The following is a 23,746-nucleotide window of genomic DNA, read 5'->3' as shown; positions in this document are numbered from 1 at the left end:
CTTGACATTGGCAGTGGTCCTACCTCAATACCGCTAGTTCTCAATACCTTAATAACCCTCGGTATAAAATCATCAGTCCACAACTTGTTCATTAAATCTTTAAAATGATTGTAGAAGTAATATCGGGGCGTAATATTCAAACATGTGTGCTCGGTTTGACTAGAATGGTCTATGCGGCAGCCGTTGCAATCATCCTTCATCTGTTCGATTATAGCGTTTGCGAGTAGTTGACCAACATGTATTTTCAGAATATCTGTAAGATTTGTAGGGTTTGTCCCAGCAAACTCATCCAAAGTCAGTGGCCAATTCAGGGGATATGGCGGCGAAAGCAATGGTGTGTCGGAGGCTGGAGGGTCATGGGGAGCAGTTGAATTTGGGGGTGATAGGTCTACCATCTCAAAATACTCTGTGTCCCCCGCACCATAGCCCCAAAATGCCCTCTCAAAATGTTCATCGTTCTTCGGATCATAGTCGCAAAATGCCCGGGCATCATCATATTCATCGCTGTCCGTATCTGCAGTACTGATGTTATGCCACCACGGGGGGTGTATACACAGTCCATTGCGGGTCCATCCACCATGAGAGGTCCCTTCATTCGAGTTTGATTCTCCCAATGAAGAAGTAGAATCCTCCATGGTGCGTGAATGGCGCAATATACCGGCAATAATGAGTTAGCATTTTACCTATAGTGTAGGAGGGGGTGGGCTGGTAGCTGCAATTGTTGGTCCATCGGTTTCTAGATCAGAGTGGGGCGTGGGTGCATCGTTTTCTAGGGCGCTGTACGAATTATGATTTACAGGACGGTTATCCATTGAGAATAATGTAGCGCCAGCTGGCTTTGGGGGATCACCGAGCGAGAAGCTACTATGTCTGGAATCACCTCTCTCTTGACCCACTGTCACATAGGCACAAATGCGGAGCAATGAAGTTGAGATGGACATGTCTAGACCGCTACACTCACATCTCATCAAACCAACCTCGGAAAGTGAAGTGACCATCACAGAGTCAAAACAACCACAAGAATGGCACAGAATCAGTCAAAGATGGAGCCAACAACTAGAGAAACTTGCAAACGTTCACGAGGTTGATGACGTTGTCAAATGTGGTAATTTTATCATTGGGCTAGATGGTGAATTCCGCATAGCAAAGGGGGTCTACTTGGGGTTAAGAGAGGATGGCACTGAAGTCGCCGTGAAGAGAATGCTGAAGGGGAAGAAATACTTTTCATGCCATCCAGAGCATGATCATCCTTCCATTGCACAATATATGGACCTTATAGAGGATGAAAACTTTGCCTACGGTGTTCTTTCATGCCATCCAGAGCATGATCATCCTTCCATTGCACAATATATGGACTTTATAGAGGATGAAAACTTTGCCTACGTTGTTCTTGAATTATGTGAATACACACTGGAAGAATACGTTAACTTAAGAGACGAGTTTCCTGGAGGCCGTCTTTGTGAAATGCTGATCGCAAAACAGTTTCTCATTAGTTTAAACACACTTCATCGACAGAATCCTCCAATTCTCCATTGTAATATCAAACCCCAGAATGTGATGTTTGGTAAGCTATAGATGAAAAAAAAATAAGACAGGCAAACTATTGTATTATTGTCATTTAAAAAATATATATATTTTTATTTATTTATACAATTTACCCTACAGATGTTACAAGGAAGGTGAAATTGTCCGATTATGGAGTACGTAGACAGGTGGACCACCGACAAACAATATATGCAACGAGTAGTGCAGGAAGAAAATGTTGGAAGGCGAAGGAGACCATTGATGAAGACTATGGCGGTGCGGTTGTACCATATACAAGAAGTGCCGACATACAGGTTTGTTTTTTTCCAGTATGAGAGAACCATTTAATCAAAGAAAACAATACAATCAGTCCCAACATTTCATTTTCATTCTAAAGGTGGCTGGGATGTTGTTATATTACATCCTGTCTGGAGGACATCATCCATTTGGTACAGGCCCACGGTGTGAAGTTAACATTGTGGATGGAATCTACAACCTCCACCATGTGCAGGATGTGCTCGCCAACGATCTCATCAAGAGGATGATCAATGAAGACCCAAAGAAAAGACCTACAGTGGAGGAATGCTTGGATCATCCATACTTTGAGGGAAACGAAAAGTCTGAGAGCAGGAAAACGTTTTCCCTTGTGTGCATAGGGCGTCATTTCCTCAATGCTAAACCCAATATCGCTAAACTTCTTTGCTTTTTTTTTATTTTTTTTATTTATTTTACTACTATATGTAAAAATCTACATTGCCACTTAAAATCCATATTATGTGATGGGACGACTCCGAAAACGAATTGGAATGAATTGAACGGGTCTATTAAATGTAATGTGTAACATACTGGTGTAAATACATGCTCTGTTTCTCAGTAATAAAAAAAATCAACATATTTTCATTGTTGTTTTTATTTCATATATATATATATATATATATATATATATTTACACTATTAACGTTGTTAGATTCTAGTTAGGTTCTTACGGTGGTAGTATACTAAACTTTGCGACTATTGTAACTAATTAGGATTATGCATTGGTGATGATCCTGCCTTTCTTTTGTTGGGGAGGTTGTAACGTATCCGGTACTGTATAAAAAAACCCTGTTTGACCTCAAAGGTCGGCCATGATTAGTATGGCAGTTATTCTTTAGGCTCCACCTCTCCGGGGATGTTCTTAAATACGGAGAATAACCCTACATAACTGAGTAATCCTACAATAGAGACACTAGCTGCCCGCGAAGAAAGAAAGACAACATGTACTCTACCTGCTACCAAGATGAGAATAGGAAAGTTTGGGCCTTATCCGACGGCCGGAAAATTCGTCTGTCGTTTTTTCCCTTCAAGAATCAGCGATTTATTGAACTCTATACATTGGAAACAGGCGACAGTATCTTTGAAGACCGGTTGCCTTACATACGCATCTATGCATCTGAATTTGAGCGATTGGTCCCTCCTATTCTTGAGTTCTGTAAGTACTTGCAATTGGATACAAAGATAAACCCTGGCTATATCAAGCCATCTCGATTTGTACGGGTGAGCTCTGAAATACCGTCGCGTGGTGACACTGACGGCTTCATCGTTGACTGTTCTAGGTCAAACTTATGGTTGCTACTAAGATACAAATCTCAATGCGGTACCCCAGTTGAAAGACCTAAGAGTATCATGGAGAAAGAGAAATGCTTTCCAATCCAACTAGCCGTTGGTGTGGATGATTTAGGGATTCTAAAGCATGTGATGTGTGAAGCCTTGGATTTCTTCACAACTATAGAGAATCGATCTCTGGACCTACTGGAAGGCTACCTTAGAGGCGCCAAACGTGTGGATTCACGATCAATGGACTACTTCAATGAAAAGAAACTGAGGCTTGTGGATTACCAGACAAGCCATTCCAGACCTACGGGGTTCTCGTTCGGTAATCCCAGACATAGTAGCTTCTCGCTCGGTGATCCCCCAAAGCCAGCTGGCGCTACATTATTCTCAATGGATAACCGTCCTGTAAATCATGATTCGTACAGCGCCCTAGAAAACGATGCACCCACGCCCCACTCTGATCTAGAAACCGATGGACCAACATTTGCAGCTACCAGCCCACCCCCTCCTACACTATAGGTAAAATGCTAACTCATTATTGCCAGTATATTGCGCCATTCACGGATCATGGAGGATTCTACTTCTTCATTGGGAGAATCAAACTCGAATGAAGGGACTGCTCTTGATGGATGGACCCTCAATGGACCGTGTATACACCCCCCGTGGTGGCATAACATCAGTACTGCAGATACGGACAGCGATGAATATGATGATGCCCGGGCATTTTGCGACTATGATCCGGAGAACGATGAACATTTTGAGAGGGCATTTTGGGGCTATGGTGCGGGGGCATTCTAGTCAAACCAAACACACATGTTTGAATATTACGCCCCGATATTACTTCTACAATCATTTTAAAGATTTAATGAACAAGTTGTGGACTGATGATTTTATACCGGGGGTTATTAAGATATTGAGAACTAGCGGTATTGAGGTAGGACCACTGCCAATGTCAAGAATCCATAGGCTATGTACATCTTATTTGCATTACTGGAAGGCTTTACCCTGATATGATCCAAAAAAAATAATAATCAAGGACATAACTATTGCCACTATGATTGACCTGATTGCATCGTTGTATATATATCTATATATATATATATATATATATATATATATATATATATATATATACATACATTATAAATAGTTGATGACTGAGTATATTTGATGTCCTGGTGAATTCATTGTCTTGTACATTTTGCTCCATGTTGTGCTACAGTGTATGTTCATCTGCATAATTGTCTATTTTCTGATCAAAATAAAACCTGATAAACATAAGATACAGACTTTTGTTATGATATTTGGTGCTGACCATGATCTAAAGACCTCGTATAGTATAGACTTACACAATTTTCTAAACTATACGTTCTGAATTCTTGGAAAAACATCGGTACATCAGTATTACATGGTTTAGTATACACCATGTAGATAACCTGTTACATTTACACACTGCACCATCAGACATGGTGATGTTAAGGTGTTTGTATTAAAAACATGCATGACCCATTCTAACTATCCACTATTTGAAACATTCAACCATATTTTATTATTATGCATGTAGTTTAGAGTTTTCCTATGTATCGTGAAAAAATGTCTATGTCAGATCACCGAGTTTAGATAATTTAACTAGTATAAATAATATTTACTAGTATGATGGCTGTTATTGCCTCGTAGTTATTGTCAACACAAAACATTGTGTTTTGTGTACAGACCCCGTCTACAGATTCGGGTTGAATTCCCTGGAAATCCATGGATGCCTATACCACCATGTAGTATAGACTATAGTCTATCTAACTTTAAATGTCAATAATACCTAATAGTAGCTATTGTAAAATGCCGTCAATCTACTCTAGTCATCGATCCGTATAATTGTAGGTGAACAACATAGTGTGTTCATCTAAAAATACATAGTCCAATCAACTCATTTCAAATTTAGTTACGCCAATATGATATACATGATTACTTTAAACATGTACCCTACTACCATGAACTAACCGTACATTACTCAGTATTAACCCCAACCTCACATCTCAAACGGCCACAGACATGCCCGGGGGATGCCTGAACCATGCACCATGCAAACGCCATAAAATACACTCCCATGTACCAAAAATAATCCAAGTCATACATTAAAATAAACCATTAAGCCAACCTGAACCATGCAAATGCCGCAAAACATACAATCACTTACCAAAATAATACAACTCATACCTTAAACAAATCATTAAGACATCATGAACCATGTAAAAATTCCCCAACCACATACCCACATACCAAAAATACATCACCACGTACCAAAAATAACCCATGTCACGCATTAAAACAAAACATTAAGACACCGTGACCCATGCAAATGTCACAAAATACACCACCATCTACCAAAAAAAAAATAACCCATGTCATGCAATAAAACAAAACATTAAGACACCATGAACCGTGCAAATGTCACAAAACACCACACCCCATACCAAAAATAACCCATGTCATACATTAAACCAAAACCTTAGCCCAACCTGAACCGTGCAACTGTCACAAAATACACCACCACTTACCAAAATAATACAACTCATGCATTAAACCAAAACCTTAAGACACCATGAACCATCCATAACTCACAAAACACCACATCACGTACCAAAAATAACCCAAGTCATGGAATAAAACAAAACAATAAAACACCCTAAACCATGCAAATGTCACAAAACACCACACCCCATACCAAGAATAACCCATGTCATACATTAAACCAAAACCTTAACCGAACCTGAACCGTGCAAATGTCACAAAACATCACATCACATACCAAAATAATACAACTCATGCATTAAAACAAAACCTTAAGACACCCTGAACCATGCATAACTCACAAAACACCACATCACGTACCAAAATAACCCAGTCATACATTAAGCAAAACCTTAAGACACCCTGAAACATGCAAATGTCACAAAACCCCACATCAGATACCAAAAATAACCCATGTCATACATTAAACCAAAACCTTAGCCCAACCTGAACCGTGCAAATGTCACAAAATACACCAGCACATATCAAAAATAACCCATGTCATACATTAAAACAAAACCTTAAGACACCCTGAACCATGCAAATGTCACAAAACACCACATCACGTACCAAAAATAACCCATGTCATGCATTAAAACAAAACAATAAGACATCATGAACCATGCAAATGTGACAAAATACGTCACCACGTACCAAGAATAACCCATGTCATACATTAAACCAAAACCTTAACCCAACCTGAACCGTGCAAAACTTTACCAAACAGTAAAAAACAAACGGTAACAACACCATCAACAACACTTAACACAAATATTTTCACACCACAGATGCAGTAGATTGAAAAGTTGCTTCCTACCTTTGAGTTAGTGTTGGTGAAAAACACCCAGATCCAAATGTATACTCCATATTTCCATATGTAGTAACTAAGTGTGGACTGTCAACACGGAGGCACACATTGACAGTTGTGATCATGCGCATATTGCATCACCTCTGCTCCACCATACTGGGTACAAATTAAACGGCCATTAGGGGGAGCCATAGTACAGTGAAATACAATGGGGACTGAGGAATAGCTATTGATTCACTGACTGAATACTTTTATTGGCAGAAGTGTAATCAGTATAGGATACAGTCAACCACATATCCAAAGGGATCACTGATAAAAGTCCTTGCTGTCTTGTTTCCATTCGGTCCAGGGTAATCAATTCATAATCATGGCATATATTATGATATATATATATATATATATATATATATATATATGTGTAGGCCTGCATGTTGGGGGACAAAGAACGGCTTATAAGGATGTGGAGGTAGTCACTAGACATAGGTCAGGGGGGGGGGGCAATCTTTATTTTATTTTTATAAATATAAATACCTTGGAATACCGAGGTATAGATTATCAATATCGGCATCGTACCGTACTGTAAAATCTCATACCATGGCATGCCTAGTTTGTACCGTATACCAGAGGGAAGTAGCTGGAAGTCGGTGCAGGGTGGATGAGACGGGGTCGTTTGCTATCTTGATAGTTTTTTTTTTTTTACGAAGTATCTCATTGTAGATACAGCCTAATTGCTGGTGTCTCTTCCCAATTATTTTTGAGGCTAGATTTACTATTCGCTGCAGCTTGCTTCTTCCTTTGACCTTTAGATTGCCAAACCACATTGCCATGTTAAAACACAAGACTCCCTCTATCATGTTTTTATAGACTGTTTCCACGATATGCTTGCTCACTCTAAAGGAGTTGAGCTTGCGTAGTAGGTGGAGACGTTGGTTACAAGTTTTAAAAATCTGTTCAGTATTTTCACTGAAAATGAGTTTGCTGTCAATATATCTGCCTAAGTATTTAAAACTGTCTACTACCTCCACTATTTGTCCACCAATTGTAATGGCCTGCACAGGTTCCTCTTCATGAATGACAAGCTTCTTTTGTTTTTGTCACATTGATCCCTAACGAGTTTTTTTTTTCTTCCCCGCACCAGTTCTGAAGAGATAATAGATATGCTCTGTATGATTCCTCCCCACTGTCCCCCCTTCCTCAGTAAGACAACTGAGACCACTGCTTGCGATTGAAAGGAAACGTAAAATCAATAAAAAGCTGGCCTAGTAAGATGGGGATAAGCAGGCTGATAGTTGCATAATCAGTTCCTCTCTGACTTTTATAACCAAACTGGAAATAATCTAAGCTGTTAAAAACCATCGCTATAATTTGTCTGCTTATAACTCATTCAATACATTTTCCCAAAAATGGGGGTAAGAGCAATACACACACACACACACACACACACACACACACACACACACACACACACACCCAGCAAAAGCATGTCCCTGTCACGACCCATATACGAACTATTGATCCAAGCATGCAAAATCAATACTCACACACACAGCCACACATCCTGTACAGAACCTACTGCCCCAGACGAGGCGAGAATAGTTTCACTGGCATGTACACACTACCACTGGTTAATGAATAAACATATATACTAGATAATCTTGACGGCGAATTAGTTTAAATTAATGATCATTGATTGCCAAACTGGCAAAGTCCACCCAAACACGATCAATATGATGAGATCCTCACACAAAAGCAGAACTACAATCATGATGACACTAACTGCCAAACTGGCAAACTCCAATCAGCAAAATCAATATAATGACGTCATCAGATGCGGAAATGCCACGCCCCCTCGTCTCTAGGGAGTGCCCTCAGATGGGTGGTTAGGATCCCCCCCTAAATAAAAAGGGTGGGAGGGATATAGGGTGCCCCTTACTACTACTCTCCCTGTCCACCATGAACCATCTCCACAGAATTACTATACTGTCTCCACATGCTGACCACTCCCTGTCCACCATAAACCATCTCCACAGAATGAACATACTGTCTCCACATGCTGACCACTCCCTGTCCACCATGAACCATCTCCACAGAATGACCATACTGTCTCCACATGCTGACCACTCCCTGTCCACCATAAATCATCTCCACAGAATGAACATACTGTCTCCACATGCTGACCACTCCCTGTCCACCATGAACCATCTCCACAGAATGACCATACTGTCTCCACATGCTGACCACTCCCTGTCCACCATGAACCATCTCCACAGAATGACCATACTGTCTCCACATGCTGACCACTCCCTGTCCACCATAAACCATCTCCACAGAATGAACATACTGTCTCCACATGCTGACCACTCCCTGTCCTCCATGAACCATCTCCACAGAATGAACATACTGTCTCCACATGCTGACCACTCCCTGTCCTCCATGAACCATCTCCACAGAATGACTGTCTCCACATGCTGACCACTCCCTGTCCACCATGAACCATCTCCACAGAATGAACATACTGTCTCCATGCATGCTGACCACTCCCTGTCCTCCATGAACCATCTCCACAGAATGACCATACTGTCTCCACATGCTGACCACTCCCTGTCCTCCATGGAACCATCTCCACAGAATGACTGTCTCCACATGGGCAGATAAAAATGACAAGACACCCCATTTGGACCACATAAAGCTGAACAAGAATATGGGGTCGTCATATACACAGTGTGGCGCTCCGCGCCTGTAACCCCTCTCCTACGCACATGCACACGCACGCACGTCACGCAGACTTTGACACTCCTACGTCACGTGCCCGCGGGGCTACGAGAAGGCATGAATGGAACGGGAGCGAGTTTGAGGAAGTGACACTGACAGCTGTCATCTCGACAAACGGTTCATAGTTTGTAGCCAGCCGTGGGACTGCCCAACACCACGCCATCCTAACCGTGAGAGTAGTGGTTTCCCCGTCGGAGCGTGGCTGCTCGTCCGACGCCCGGCTCTCGCTGGCGTCGCTGACAACACCGTGTCGGTATGGATTAATGTGGATCACCCCGGATCGTAGATGCGGACACGCTAACCGCGTCATCTTTCAGTAAGGGATTTACACAGCGCTCTGAACATGACTGTCTGACGTGCGGACTGACGTGGTTTTGTTTTGTTATTTCATTTGTTTGGGGGGGAACACTCAACTCACAAACTGTGGATACTGGTGCTGCGTGCCTGAACGTTATTTGTACATCATATCGTTTGTCACGTGACGTGACGTGGGCACATTGAACAGTTATGATTGGATTTGGTTTGGTGTCACTGTTGATTGAATATACAATACACTGCTCACGTAAATGAAGTCCTCTGTGTGTGCGTGTTTCCTTTGTGATTCTGTATGGTATTGTTGTGTGTCTACTGTTTGTTTCAGGGGTTGATATATTTGTTTGTCTATCCCTTGTACGGTGGTTGGGGCTGTTATTATTTTACCTATTTTTGTCAGACTGGGTCTCTGACTGGCACCCCGACGCGAGCTCGCCCCAACAAACCGCTACATAAAAAGTGGCACCCCAGTCTCATAGCACTGGAAAATCAAACAAACAAAAACGTGTGCACACAAAATAAAATACCAATGAACCCACAATCCCTGGCTTGGTCTAAAAGGAAAACACACTGGAGGACAACGCAGTTTATTCAACAAACAAACAAAGAAACGACCAAACAAAAACAAAAAACAGAGCACTGGGAAACAAACCATCATCATTTCAACTAAAATCATTTTCATCAACTAAATCACCATTTCAACTAAAAACCAGGAGACAATGTCAAACAAAATGGAGGAAATGGTGCAAAGAATGCTTATTTCTCTGGATGACATGGGAACATCAGCAGGGGAAGCGGATGAGTCTGGTGATGAACAGGCAGCTCCCCCTGGTGGCAGTGAAGGAGATGGATTGAGCCATTCACCTGGAGAGCAGGCTTTATCTCCTGGAGAACAGACCCCAGTCTCCGTCACGGACCGGGCTGTTTTAGATATGGATCTGGTTGTGGAGGAACCCGTCGCTGCCTCAATGCAGCCACTACACCAATATGATCAGTTCAAAAACAGCTTCAATACTCTGGAAAAAGGTCAAAATAAAATCAGGGACGCACTGTATAACATAAAAATGGAGCAACACGCTGCTGTGCAGAAAATGAATGACACCTTGTCTGCTCTAAAAGAGAATTTAACTGAGAGACAGGAGCAAGGGGAGCAAAAAATGAAAGATCACATTAAACAGCATGCAGAATATCTCAGGACACAGTTGGTGGACACCATCAAGTGGAGGCTTCACCAGTACCAGGTGGAAGTGCTCAAGGATGTCCACAGAGTCATGACTCCAATGGCCGAGACAGTCACTCACCTGCAACAGGACATAACAACATGTCATGGTTTATTGAGCAGTGTGGCTGAGGAGGTTACCAACATTAAACAACACACCCTCCAAACTTCACAGGCCTCTATACCACCACCAGCAGGACAAAGCACCGCTATTCCATTGCTGCTTCCTTCTGTCGCTCTACCTTCATCAGGGCCCAAGGTCGATGCTCGACTGCAGTCCACCATGCACGCTGCTCATGGTGGAGAGCCATTCCCAGCGCACATGGGCTCTCCTATCCAGGGGGCCCTGGGGGGAAGAGTGATGAAGAGCCCAATCCGATTACAATTCCCTTGTTTTGGTAGGATGGAAGATGACACTGATCCTCTCACCTACCTGGAACAGTGTCGTGATTATCTGGCCTTGAACCCACTTTCTGATGAAGAGTTGCTGGCCACCCTGCGCAACGTCCTGTTCGGCACAGCCCGAGACTGGTGGGACGTGGTCAGGCGGGAGACCTCTACATGGAGGGAGTTTGAACAGGGTTTCCTGTCAGCATTTCTCTCAGAGGACTATATGGATGAGCTGGAAGAACGGATCAGGACAAGAGTGCAGGGAGATGGGGAAAGCATCAGAGACTTTGCTTACATGTTCAGAGCGCTCTGCCGGCGGTGGAACCCAGATATTACGGAGGGAAAAGTCATCCAGCTCATATTGAAAAGCATTCACCCGGCACTGGCGAGTCAGCTGAGAAGCAGCGGGGTCAAGACTGTGGATGCTCTGGTGAGGCTGGGACAGCAACTGGAGAAGGACAAGGAGAAGCAGCTACACCAGGAGGCCACCAGGAAACACGTCCCAGCAACAAACAAACCGCAAACTGCAGTAACTACACCCACCACCGCCCCACAAACATCGTCCTCCGCTGCTCAAACATACTGCTGGCGATGTAAGGGATCACATTCACCCCACAATTGCCCAAACTTTGTGTCCAATAAAGGGAAAAATCCAAAGTCCACGGACCAACCGCCATCTTCATCTGGGCCATCCACCAGCAGCAACCCCATAATGCATGCGGTGACACATCAACGGCCACCACAGCAGGTTTTCCCCTTCAACTCCAGACCTTTCCCTCGCCAGCTGGCTGTCCCCATAACCCTTGGTGCTGTGAGGGTCAGGGCTATGGTGGATTCTGGATCTTCCTACACACTTCTCAGTGAAGAGCTATGGGGGGCCATTAAAAAGAAGGACGTGGAATTACAACCCTGGGAGGGAAAGCCCCTGTATCTGGCAGATGGAGGAGAAAGATGGCCATTGGGATGGCAGGATGTGGTGGTAGACCTACATAACCATACCTGCACACTTCCGGTGGTAGTACTTTCAGCACAAAGCCTGGCCTTCCCTGCAGTTCTTGGTCTGGACTATCTAAGCCTAAGTGGCCTACAGATCGATGTTGGCCAGAATTCCTACTGGTTCAGGAACAAGAGGGAGGAAAAACTCTACAGTTTTGAAAAGGAGACAGAGATCCTCACGGTAGCGGAGAAGAAGGACGTGCTGTCTTTTTACACAGCCATTGATCCACGCCGGACCACACAGGTCACTCCCCCCTCCCGGGACGCAGAGCTGTGGGAGAAGGCAGTGGAGGAAGCGGAATTGGATGGGAATGACAAAAAGCAGTTGTTCGAGCTCCTACAGAGCAATGCTGATGTGTGCACCTCTGCACTGGGCCAAACAAATGTGCTCAAACACAAAATCTTCCTTACACAGGAGATGCCAATCAAACAGAAGTCGTACCGGGTCTCCCCGGCAAAAATGAAGGTGATGAAGGAGCTAGTCGAGGAGATGCTAGCAGCCGACATCATTGAACCCTCCTCTTCGGCTTGGGCGTCTCCGGTGGTCCTCATCCCTAAAAAAGATGGGAAAATCAGGTTTTGTGTGAATTACATCAAGCTCAACGCAGTGTCACAAACCGATGCTTACCCTCTCCCCACCATACAGGAGATCTTGGACTCACTGGCCGGCTCGGTGGTGTTCTCCACCATCGATCTTCAAAGTGGCTACTGGCAGTGCCTCATGGACGAGTGCAGCAAGGACAAAACCGCCTTCACCTGTCCCTTTGGCCTGTATGAGTTTAAAGTGATGCCCTTCGGTCTCAAAAATGCACCAGCAACATTTCAGAGATTGATGGAACTCACCTTAGGAGAGCTGAAAGGCAATATTTGCTTTGTATACCTGGATGACATAATTGTCTACTCACCATCTTGGGAACAGCACTTCTGCGACCTGCAGCGGGTGTTTCAAAAGCTCAGGGAGGCGAGATTGACCGTCAGCATGAAGAAATGCAACTTCTTCCAAACGTCCCTCAAATTTCTGGGTCACTGGGTCTCGGCGGCTGGAATTCAGGTGGACCCCGACAAAACCAAGGCGGTCGACGAGTTCCCTGTGCCAACTAACATCAAGGGTGTTCAGCGGTTCCTGGGTATGTCGGGCTGGTACCATCGCTACGTCCCAAACTTCTCTCAGGTAGCAGAACCCCTGAACGCCTTGAAACGCAAAGGCGTTAAGTTCAAGTGGACCCCTCAGTGCCAAGGGGCTTTCGACCACTTACGAGAGTGTCTGGTCTCCCCACCCATCCTAGGCCATCCCAACTTTGACCTCCCTTTTGTCGTCTATACCGATGCCAGCGACGTTGGCCTTGGAGCGGTGCTGGCTCAAAAAACTGGGCTTGGCACAGAAGAGGTCCTGGCATACGGCAGCAGGAGTCTGAACAAGGCAGAACGCAATTATTCGGCCACGGAAAAGGAGTGCTTGGCGGTGGTGTGGGCTCTGGAAAGGTGGCGTTACTACCTGGACGGAAGGGTCTTCACGGTGGTCACAGACCATGCAGCATTGCTGTGGGTGCTCAAGAGCCAGAGACCCAATGCACGGCTCACTCGGTGGGCTCTCCGGTTGCAGGAGTTCACGTTCACCGTGGAATACAGGAAAGGAAAGTACAACATCGTTCCTGATGCCTTATCCAGAGCTCCATACGATTTCACCCCAACCACCAGCTTGCCACCTGCCTGTGCCACCCTGCTGTCAGTCAAGGCGGAGGGGGGAAAGGAGTTGCCCATCTCGGATGAGCAAATTTGGAGAGCGCAACAGGAGGATGCAGACTGCCAGCGGCTGTATCAGGCTGTGATGGATGAAGGAGAAATCACTTTATCAGAGACCACAAAGTACACCATATTGGAAGACAAAGTGTACCGAGTGTTACAACTTCCACATAAAACCATTTATCAAGTCTTCATTCCTGAGAGTCTCCGCTCGCAGCTGTTTCAGCTGATCCACGAGGACCCATTGGCTGGACACCTGGGCAGGTACAAGACCTACAAGAGGTTGCTAGGCCTGGTCTACTGGCCACGAATGAGCCTGGATGTTAAAGCATATGTACAGAACTGTCAAGTGTGTCAACGCTACAAACCTGAGAGCCGCAAGGTCGCTGGGAAGCTACAGCAGACGGTCGTGAACCACCCCTGGGAGATGCTGGGTGTGGACTTGATGGGTCCCTTTCCTAGGAGTTCCAAAGGAAACGTCTACCTGTTGGTATTTGTGGATTACTACACCCGTTGGGTCGAATTATTTCCCCTTCGCAAAGCCACAGCAGAGACGGTATCCCGAACCCTCATTCAGGAAATCTTCACCAGATGGGGGGTCCCCAACTACATTTTGTCTGACCAGGGATGCCAGTTTGTCTCCTCCTTGTTCAAAGCCACCTGTGACAAATGGAGCCTGAAACATAAGAAAACCTCCGCCTACCACCCCCAAACCAACATGACAGAGAGAGTGAACCGGACCTTGAAACAAATGATCGCCTCCTATGTAGGGGAGAATCACAAGCTCTGGGACAAACACCTGCCCGAATTCCGGTTTGCTCTCAACTCGGCAGTCCACGAATCCACCGGAGTCACCCCAGCGGAACTGAACCTCGGGCGAACCCTCCGCGGGCCTGCCGATGTCCTGCTCCAACCCAGAGGGGCGACACCTGACTCTTCAGCCTACAAAACAATAACCAAACTTCAGGATCTCACCACATTTGCACAGGAAAACCTCACAAAAAGTAGAACCAGACAAAAAAGGAATTATGACAAAACTCACAGAGACCAGCAGTTTCAGGAAAGAGACCGGGTATGGCTTCGGTCCCATCCACTATCCAAGGCAGAGAAAGCCTTTGCGGCCAAGTTGGCTCCCAAGTGGCTAGGGCCATACCGCGTTGTGGCTCAGGTGGGCCCGGTCAACTTTGACGTTGTCCTGGAGGACAGTGGGGAAAATAGGAAGGTGGTGCATGTGGCACGCTTGAAGCCCTGTTACCCCACTGCTCAGGAAGTGGATAAGCTGGAGAGAGAGAAGGTCATGGCCATATTCAATGAGGAGAGTGACGACGAGGACTTTTTGGGCTTCCCTACTTCGTCCACCAAACTTTCCTCTGCGCTAGTGTCCACTGCTCAGGAAGTGGATAAGCTGGGAAGAGAGAAGGTCATGGCCATGTTCAACGAGGAGAGTGATGACGAGGACTTTTTGGGCTTCCCCACTAGCCCAACGGCCTCCTCCACAAAACTTGCCTCTGCGCTAGTTCCTACTGCCCAAGAGTGGGATATGTTGGAGAGAAGACGGCTCCGGGAGATCTTTGAAGAGGAAACGGACGAGGAATCGTTCCCCGGCTTCCCGTCTAGTCCACATGCCTCGGAGAAAGCCTTTTCACCAGCTGAATGTTCGGACAGGGAGGCAGAGGACGGCAGAGGAGGAAATCAAGCTCAAACCCTTTGCAGCTTTTCTTCAAGGGGGGGGAAGTGTGGCGCTCCGCGCCTGTAACCCCTCTCCTACGCACATGCACACGCACGCACGTCACGCAGACTTTGACACTCCTACGTCACGTGCCCGCGGGGCTACGAGAAGGCATGAATGGAACGGGAGCGAGTTTGAGGAAGTGACACTGACAGCTGTCATCTCGACAAACGGTTCATAGTTTGTAGCCAGCCGTGGGACTGCCCAACACCACGCCATCCTAACCGTGAGAGTAGTGGTTTCCCCGTCGGAGCGTGGCTGCTCGTCCGACGCCCGGCTCTCGCTGGCGTCGCTGACAACACCGTGTCGGTATGGATTAATGTGGATCACCCCGGATCGTAGATGCGGACACGCTAACCGCGTCATCTTTCAGTAAGGGATTTACACAGCGCTCTGAACATGACTGTCTGACGTGCGGACTGACGTGGTTTTGTTTTGTTATTTCATTTGTTTGGGGGGGAACACTCAACTCACAAACTGTGGATACTGGTGCTGCGTGCCTGAACGTTATTTGTACATCATATCGTTTGTCACGTGACGTGACGTGGGCACATTGAACAGTTATGATTGGATTTGGTTTGGTGTCACTGTTGATTGAATATACAATACACTGCTCACGTAAATGAAGTCCTCTGTGTGTGCGTGTTTCCTTTGTGATTCTGTATGGTATTGTTGTGTGTCTACTGTTTGTTTCAGGGGTTGATATATTTGTTTGTCTATCCCTTGTACGGTGGTTGGGGCTGTTATTATTTTACCTATTTTTGTCAGACTGGGTCTCTGACTGGCACCCCGACGCGAGCTCGCCCCAACAAACCGCTACAACAGTTACGCACATGCTTCATAATACCCTGAAAAAGGCAAGGCCTAAATTACAGTATAACAATAACGTTTATACTAACAATCCAGTTACAATGATGAATTACGTCCTTGACCTTAGCACGGCTATAGAATAAAATGAAAGTGACAGCAAACTGCATGTGGATGCAGCGTTAATACAAAAACCTCCCTAACCTTCATCAAAGCAGAACCAACGAGAGAGAGAGAAATGAAAAGACAAGAGAGGAAGCAGCCCTAAGGTGGTTGTCCTATTTGGGCAGGATCATTATCTTCCCTGCCTCAGTCTAGAGCTACCACGTGTGACAGGGCCAGTCACTCTCCAGACATTACGCCTGTAATTAGTGGCATCGTCCTGGACAGGGCCTCGTGGCACTGTATCAGGCTGACCTTTCTGATGAGCGTATTAAAGCTCATTGTGCCTGATGCATCCCCGACGGTAACCTTTTCCCCACGGCAGGCAGTGAGAATCACGAGGGCCTGTGGCCACAACTGTTCCTGCATGTGTCACGCTCACTGTGGCTCTTTCTGAAAAACATGCAAGCAAATGTACTGTACAAACATGGTTCACAAACTCGCTCGCTCACTATACTATAGTATCATACAGTACACACATACATGCTCACCTACACACTAGGGATGTGTTAAAGTGTCCAAAACTGAAAATCGATTACTATAATTAAATATTAACGATTAATTGATAGTCGGGCCGAGGATCGGGCCGTTTTTTTCTTTGTTTATATAAACCATAAAAAACATCAATTGTGGGGGAAAAAAACATTTATTCTGTTATCCATCCACATAAATGTTGCCTCAATCAGGCTAATGATAACAGATACATTACCATCAATACCAATAATGCAGGCACACTTTGGTAGGCCTGTAGCCCTGTACTCAACATTGCACATTATTGTTCCTGCTTACTGTAAATCGCTCTGGATTAAGAGTGTCTGCTAAATGCCTAAATTGTAAATTACACCATAGAATTCAAGTCATGTGCATGCAGGCAAGGCTAAGCTAAGAAAATAAATGATATCTTCTAAAATGCAGGGTTTGGATGACAATATAGAATTTGCAACAGATTTATTTTCATTAAAAATATATGTATATTCCATTTTAGGGGATTGGATATGTCATATTATTCCATTCATATATCCCTGAATGGACTAGTATCTAATAACTCAAATAACTAATAACTCAAATCACAGTCAGAAAGGGACTGATTGTTCCATGAACTGAAATGCTCCTAGCTATTAACCAAAGCTTCTTATAGCATTCCTGATGCATGAGAATAATTACACTGACACTGTGTTGTTAATGCCCTTTTGTAAAAAAAGGGTACCAGAGGACCAGTCAGATGAGAATGGGTCTCTGGCCAGTAGAGACTCTCTGCTGGCCTGAACTGAAGTGGGCTTTGCATCTCTGACTTGGTTCTTGTCATCAAACAGCACAGCAGCCATGTCCTCTGACACAAGGAAAGCTCCCTGGAACTGAACATCAGTAAGGCCTGACTCACACCTTCACAACAGATTGATGTATAGCTGATGCATGAGACTTATTTACTGATGCAAGCTCGCAATGCATTTCCAATGGGAGTCACATGATTTGACACAACAGTTTTGTTGTATGAGGGGGAGGGGGGCAGTCGAAACACAGCCGAAAGCCGTACAACAACAATGTTGTGTCAAACCATGTGACTTCCATTGGAAATGCATTGGGAGCTTGCATCAGTAAACAAGTCTCATACATCTAGCATGCATCAATGTTGTATGCTAGATCGAAAGGTGTGAGTCAGGCCAAGACCAACAAACTGCGTTGTCAGGAGTGCCAGCCAGCCAGGCACAGGACACCCACACCCTCTATCTGGACCACTCAGGCTGGAGGGGCAGGTTGTGCAACAAGTCAAGACCTTCGACCACCACCTGGCCTTTATGTGATGGCCCAACAGTGCATGTTTCTTCTGAGGATGCTGAAGGGTTTTAATGTCAGGCAGGACATATTAACTGCAGTGTAGCGCCATCCTGGTGGCTGGTATAACTCGCTGGAGAACTCCTGTCAACAGGCTTTAAAGAACCTGTCACAGTGAGTCATTTAAGCTCCTCCCATCAGACCGCTGCCTCAAAGCATCTCTGGCCAAAATGAAAACTCACAATAACAACAATAACATTCCTACTGCAGTACCCATTTTAATCACATCCTGTAGGTCAGCTTTGGACACAGTCTCTCTTATATACTTATAGAATAATTTGTGTTTGAAAATAGTTTTATTTGAGTCTTTCATGGGTTTTTATATTTAAGACTCCTCCCATATCAAACTTGTCCCCAATGTCGAAGCTTTTAAATCTCGCCTTAAGTCCCACTTTTGTACCATGGCTTCTGATCCTGTTTGGGAGTTCTGTGGTCTCTGCTTTGATTCACTGTCTGCTGCTAACGCTGCTGCATCTTGTATTCTATTGAACAAAAAGAGACACATCACAATAGAATAGAATATAATCTATTCTATTCTATTGTGATGTGTCTCTTTTTATTGTTGTTTGTATTTGTTTCTTATTTTACTGTTGATTTTTGAAGGGTGCTAGCCCCTCTTTTGCTCTTAGGAATATGCTCCCTTTAAATCTGAGACAAACCAGAAGCAGATCTTCGTTTAAAAAATTACTTAAACATAAATTGATGGGTCCTTTATAGATGAAGTTTTGTTTTTTAAAATGTTTTGTACCTTATTCTTATTGTATTCTTTTTGTGTAAACACTGCATTTGTTACTATTGGTCGTTGTCTCTGCAGAGCGACTTCACTGTTTTAGCTGATTTAGCTGATCTTGTCTGATTTAAATTAAAATTATCTGTTTTTATTGTATACATTTTGTGTGGACACCAGGAAGACTAGCGACCACTTTGTGGAAGCTAATGGGGATCCGAATAAAGAATGAAGAATTATGCCCAGCTTTCCGGGTTTGAGTGAACACAAACATTGGCTTGTGATTGGCTGATCACCCCATAGCGATGATTTGATTGGCTGAACAATAAAGTACAAATTGAAGATAAAAGTGAGGGCAGTAAAGTGAAGACGCCAAAAGTGATTGACCAGAATGACCTTTGTGATGATTTGATTAGCCGAGCACGGAATTTGATGCATAATGATCTATGATGATAAGACAGCCCCTCATTCACACAAAAGTGTGATTTCTTTGGTTTATTTTTTGCTGTTGTTTCTTTTGTGTTTTGGCTTATGTTGTGTATTTAGCTTTTAAGATATTTTTGGTAACTTTGCGTTGTAAAATGTACTTTATAAATAAAGTGGATTGGACAATGTGGGACCAGTACGGTATGCGTACAGGCAGTACGGTATGCATACAGGCAGTAGGCCTATACACCTGCAGGTACTGTACAGTACAGTACAGTACACGCACACGCACACACACACACACACACACACACACACACACACACACACACACACACACACACACACACACACACACACACACACACACACACACACACACACAGCTTTTTTAGCTTGTTTGTTGCTCCAACAATAATGAAAAGCTGGAGGGTGAGTACTGACTGGCCCCCCTCCCTCCATGTCTATTCTTTATAGTGCAGGCTGGAAACAAACGCTCCGCTAAAGCCTCATTTAAGAGTTTTAGCAGTTAGCTGGCATGCTGGCACCCACACATGCTCATTACAGGGGCCAAAGTCGAAGCCCACCAGGCTCCTTAAACTGGCTATTACTGGAGTGGAAAAGCCAGGTGATTGTCAACACATGGCTCAATGAGCCACAGGGACTTAATGGAGACACAACACAGTAACAATGCGCCAATTAAACAGACATGCATGCATAAACACGAGGATGCTCACATAAACTGGTGGACATTTTCCCCCTCATACATGCTCGCATTCACACATAACAGTACAACACGTACAACTGTTACAAATCCCTAGCATTGTTTCGGCTACTCATGTGAAACAGGAGTTTGAGTTCCCCAGACAGACACAATGGTGTGCATCTGACAGCAGCAGTGTGTGAGTGTGAGTGTGAGTGTGTCTGTGTGTGTGTGTGTGTGTGTGTGTGTGTGTGTGTGTGTGTGTGTGTGTGTGTGTGTGTGTGTGCGTGCGTGCGTGTTTGCGTGCGACGGCGTGCGTGCATGTGTAAAACATAACACATTAATTGTGTCAGAGTGAATTATTACAGAGTGAAGTGCTGACTAGGGGTGTGCTGAAATATCGATATTGCGATATATATCGATACGTCCTCCCGCGATAAATAATCGACAAAAAAAAAACATGTTTAGAAAAGGAGGAAATGACAGCTAAAAAAAGCAAATCCCACTCTCAGATTCCACAGCAACCAGAAGTACTGAATTACTGGATGGTGATTTGTCCAAACCGCTTTATGGGAATACAAAATGCGACGGCGTGCGTGATAACGATATATCGTGATATATCGTTGATGAAATTTCATACAATATATCGATATATCGCAATATATCACATATCGTGATATTATCGTTATCGAGGGCCTAATATCGTGATATACTGTATATCGTATTGTGAGGTACCCATATCGTCCCACCCCTAGAGCTGACAGCTCGCTGTTGGGGAGAAAGAAGATTCCACATGGAGCTGTCAGATGCAGACAGGGAAATAAGAGGGAAGGGGGACCAGGGATCTGAATATCTAGAGCAAGAGGTCTTTCTTTGACCTTTGAGCCCTACCGGATAGCCCTCTGTTTTCTTCTGGCACCACTTCAGTAGAGCGTTCCTCTTAGATCCTCCATACTCCCTCGCCAGTGCGGCCAAAGGGTCCTTTCTTTCCACACTGTTACCATGGAAACACATACCACAGTGATGGACGGAGAGAGAGAGAGAGAGAGAAAGAGAGAGAGAGTGTCAGAGTCACAAGTTCACAACAGTTATGTCATCTGGTGAATAGTGGTGCAGCAACATTATCGCCTTCACATTGATGGACAACTTTTAGCGCACGTGCTGCAGATACAGTACAGTCGAGTTCAAGTAGATGTTTTAACCACTTCCTCTTAACTCATTCTATTTGACATCTTTTTCACAAAGTGCCTCCAGGCCAAATATGTTTTTAACTTATTTATAAAGGGGCTTAAATTGATAACATTGATAATCATGACTTAAGAACAAATCTATGGTGACCTGTGCTAACTATTGCTACTGCCATTTAGCGGTCAGTCAGTTAGCTTGATGATGAATTGTTTTCAAGCTAAAACAAGTGTGGTGTTGTTAGCTTGAAGATCAGTTATTTTTGGCGAGCTAAGGTTAAAATACTGGCTTAATTTGCCAATATTTTTAACCATGTTGGATAAACTAGCAAAAAAATACACAATCCAACATTTTAAAAGTGCTAAAAGACTACCGTAGTCAAAAGTCTTTCTAAAGGGCATTGCATACAGTAGGCCCAGGTTCCGGATGGCCCAGGGGTAAAGTTCATGCCTCGACTCCTACATTTCCAAGGTGGGAAGCCGGCAGGTTGGCCAGGGCACCTGTTCAGCGGGGATAGCATGTTCCTCCACATGCATTACACCCTTGCAGTGTACCTCCTCACGTACTGAAATTGTATTTCAGTACAATATATTTATGTTAAATGAAAACATTGAAACTATATTTAGCAATGCAGCTTTGAAACAGCGTGCTCAAGCACCAGACATCATTAAAACCCACACGTCCAGACTTAAGTGTTCCCTATTAATGTTCCTATTGCTTCTGTCTATTCTTCGAGTGGTATATATCCTGTTAATTTCCTATCTGGATGAGGGTTTCCTCCCCAGGGCTTGCATTGGAGCGGAGGCCATGGGAAGCCTGCGTGACGGTCATTGCTCTATGCATGGTAAACATTTCACAAGACATCATCAAGACCTGCTCTGTTTAAGGCGCTGTGTGGCCATGAGTGTGGAAACTATCAAAACAAATGTTGCAGTAGCTGGAGGATATAAACATGATATAGCGATGGTATATAACACAAACAATACCAAACCATCTTGATCCCTCGCATGTCATGAGAGCGTGCAAGGGTTGGCTGGCTGGCTCACATTAATGACCAGTGTTTTGTGCTACACACTCACCTACTGTTTATCAAATGTCTCACAACTCTGGCCATCAGAATGATTACTTCTGGCTCAGCAATCATTTCATCACAACAGCGCGGTACAGTGACTGAAACACCGCCCCTGCTGCTTCGATTCTATTGCTGATCTCCTGCTCTGTCCTCCCCTCACTCATGAACAAGACCCAGAGATACTTAAACACCTTCACCTGAGGCAAAATCTCATTGCCTACCCGGACTGCACAATCCATCAGTTTCCTGCTAAGAACCATGGCCTCAAATTTGGAGATGCTGATCATCCCAGCTGCCATACACTCGACTGCGAACCGATCCAGTGAGAGCTGAAGGTCTAGGGCCGATGGTGCCATCAGGACCACATCATCTGCAAAAAGCATGCAGTGAAGCAACCCTTACTGTAGCTCACCGAACTGTACACCCTCTCCACCATGACTTCGCCTTGAGATCCTGTCCATGAAAATCACAAACAGAATAGGTGAAAAGGCGCAGCCCTGGCGGAGGCCAAGCCCCACCGGAAACGAATCCGACTTACTCCCGAGCACACGGACACAGCTCTCTCTTTGGGTGAGACTGGATGGCCCTCAACAAGATCCCCCTCACCCCATACTCCCGCAGCACCTCCCGGGGGACCCGGTCATATGCCTTCTCCAAATCCACAAAACACACGTAGGCCGGATATGCATACTCCCAGGCCTTCTTCAGGATCCCTGCGAGAGTAAAGAGCACCTACAGTACTTTGTCGCAGATGCAGATCCTGCCCACTATGACATGCAAGATTAGAAGGAGAGGTGAAGCTGATTTAGCCCTCCCAGATGTTGCTAATCTACAAAGAGAGCGCTCAGCGCAGATTAAGTACTAGTTGAAACCAGCAGAATACTATTCAACAAGGTAGCGGAAACCGCTAGGCAAGAGGGCTCGGCAAGAGGTTAATTACTTATTTGGTTGATAGAGAACGATTTTGCCTGTGTTTACAGTTTTTTTATGGCTCTTTAACTCAGAAAAGGTAGTACTGCTTAATTAATTCCTAAAATGTAGACACCAAAGGCACTCCGCCTTTGGTTAAAAGGTCAGGGAAAGACCCTGACGAAGACCTTCTAGGTCGAAACGCGTTGGTCATATTTCTTGTTGCCTTGCTTATAAATAAATCCATATATATTTTTTCACCAAAGAC

The 23,746-nt window shown here is 44.6% G+C and overlaps 1 protein-coding gene across 9 annotated transcripts in view; it reads right to left on the bottom strand.

Moving 5' to 3' along the window:
* specc1 (sperm antigen with calponin homology and coiled-coil domains 1) overlaps nt 1–23,746 on the bottom strand; it is a 113,146-nt gene that overhangs the window by 28,454 nt on the left and 60,946 nt on the right. For all 9 annotated transcript variants that reach the window (XM_083786739.1, XM_083786740.1, XM_083786737.1 and 6 more), the window contains one exon: nt 21,204–21,306. In XM_083786739.1, the coding sequence (XP_083642865.1) occupies nt 21,204–21,306 (103 nt within the window). The remainder of the gene's footprint in view (nt 1–21,203; nt 21,307–23,746) is intronic.

Source organism: Protomyctophum parallelum (genome assembly GCF_964188405.1).
Source record: "Protomyctophum parallelum genome assembly, chromosome: 1".
NCBI classification, from domain to species: Eukaryota; Metazoa; Chordata; class Actinopteri; order Myctophiformes; family Myctophidae; genus Protomyctophum; species Protomyctophum parallelum.
This window is presented reverse-complemented; position numbering and strand designations above follow the sequence as displayed.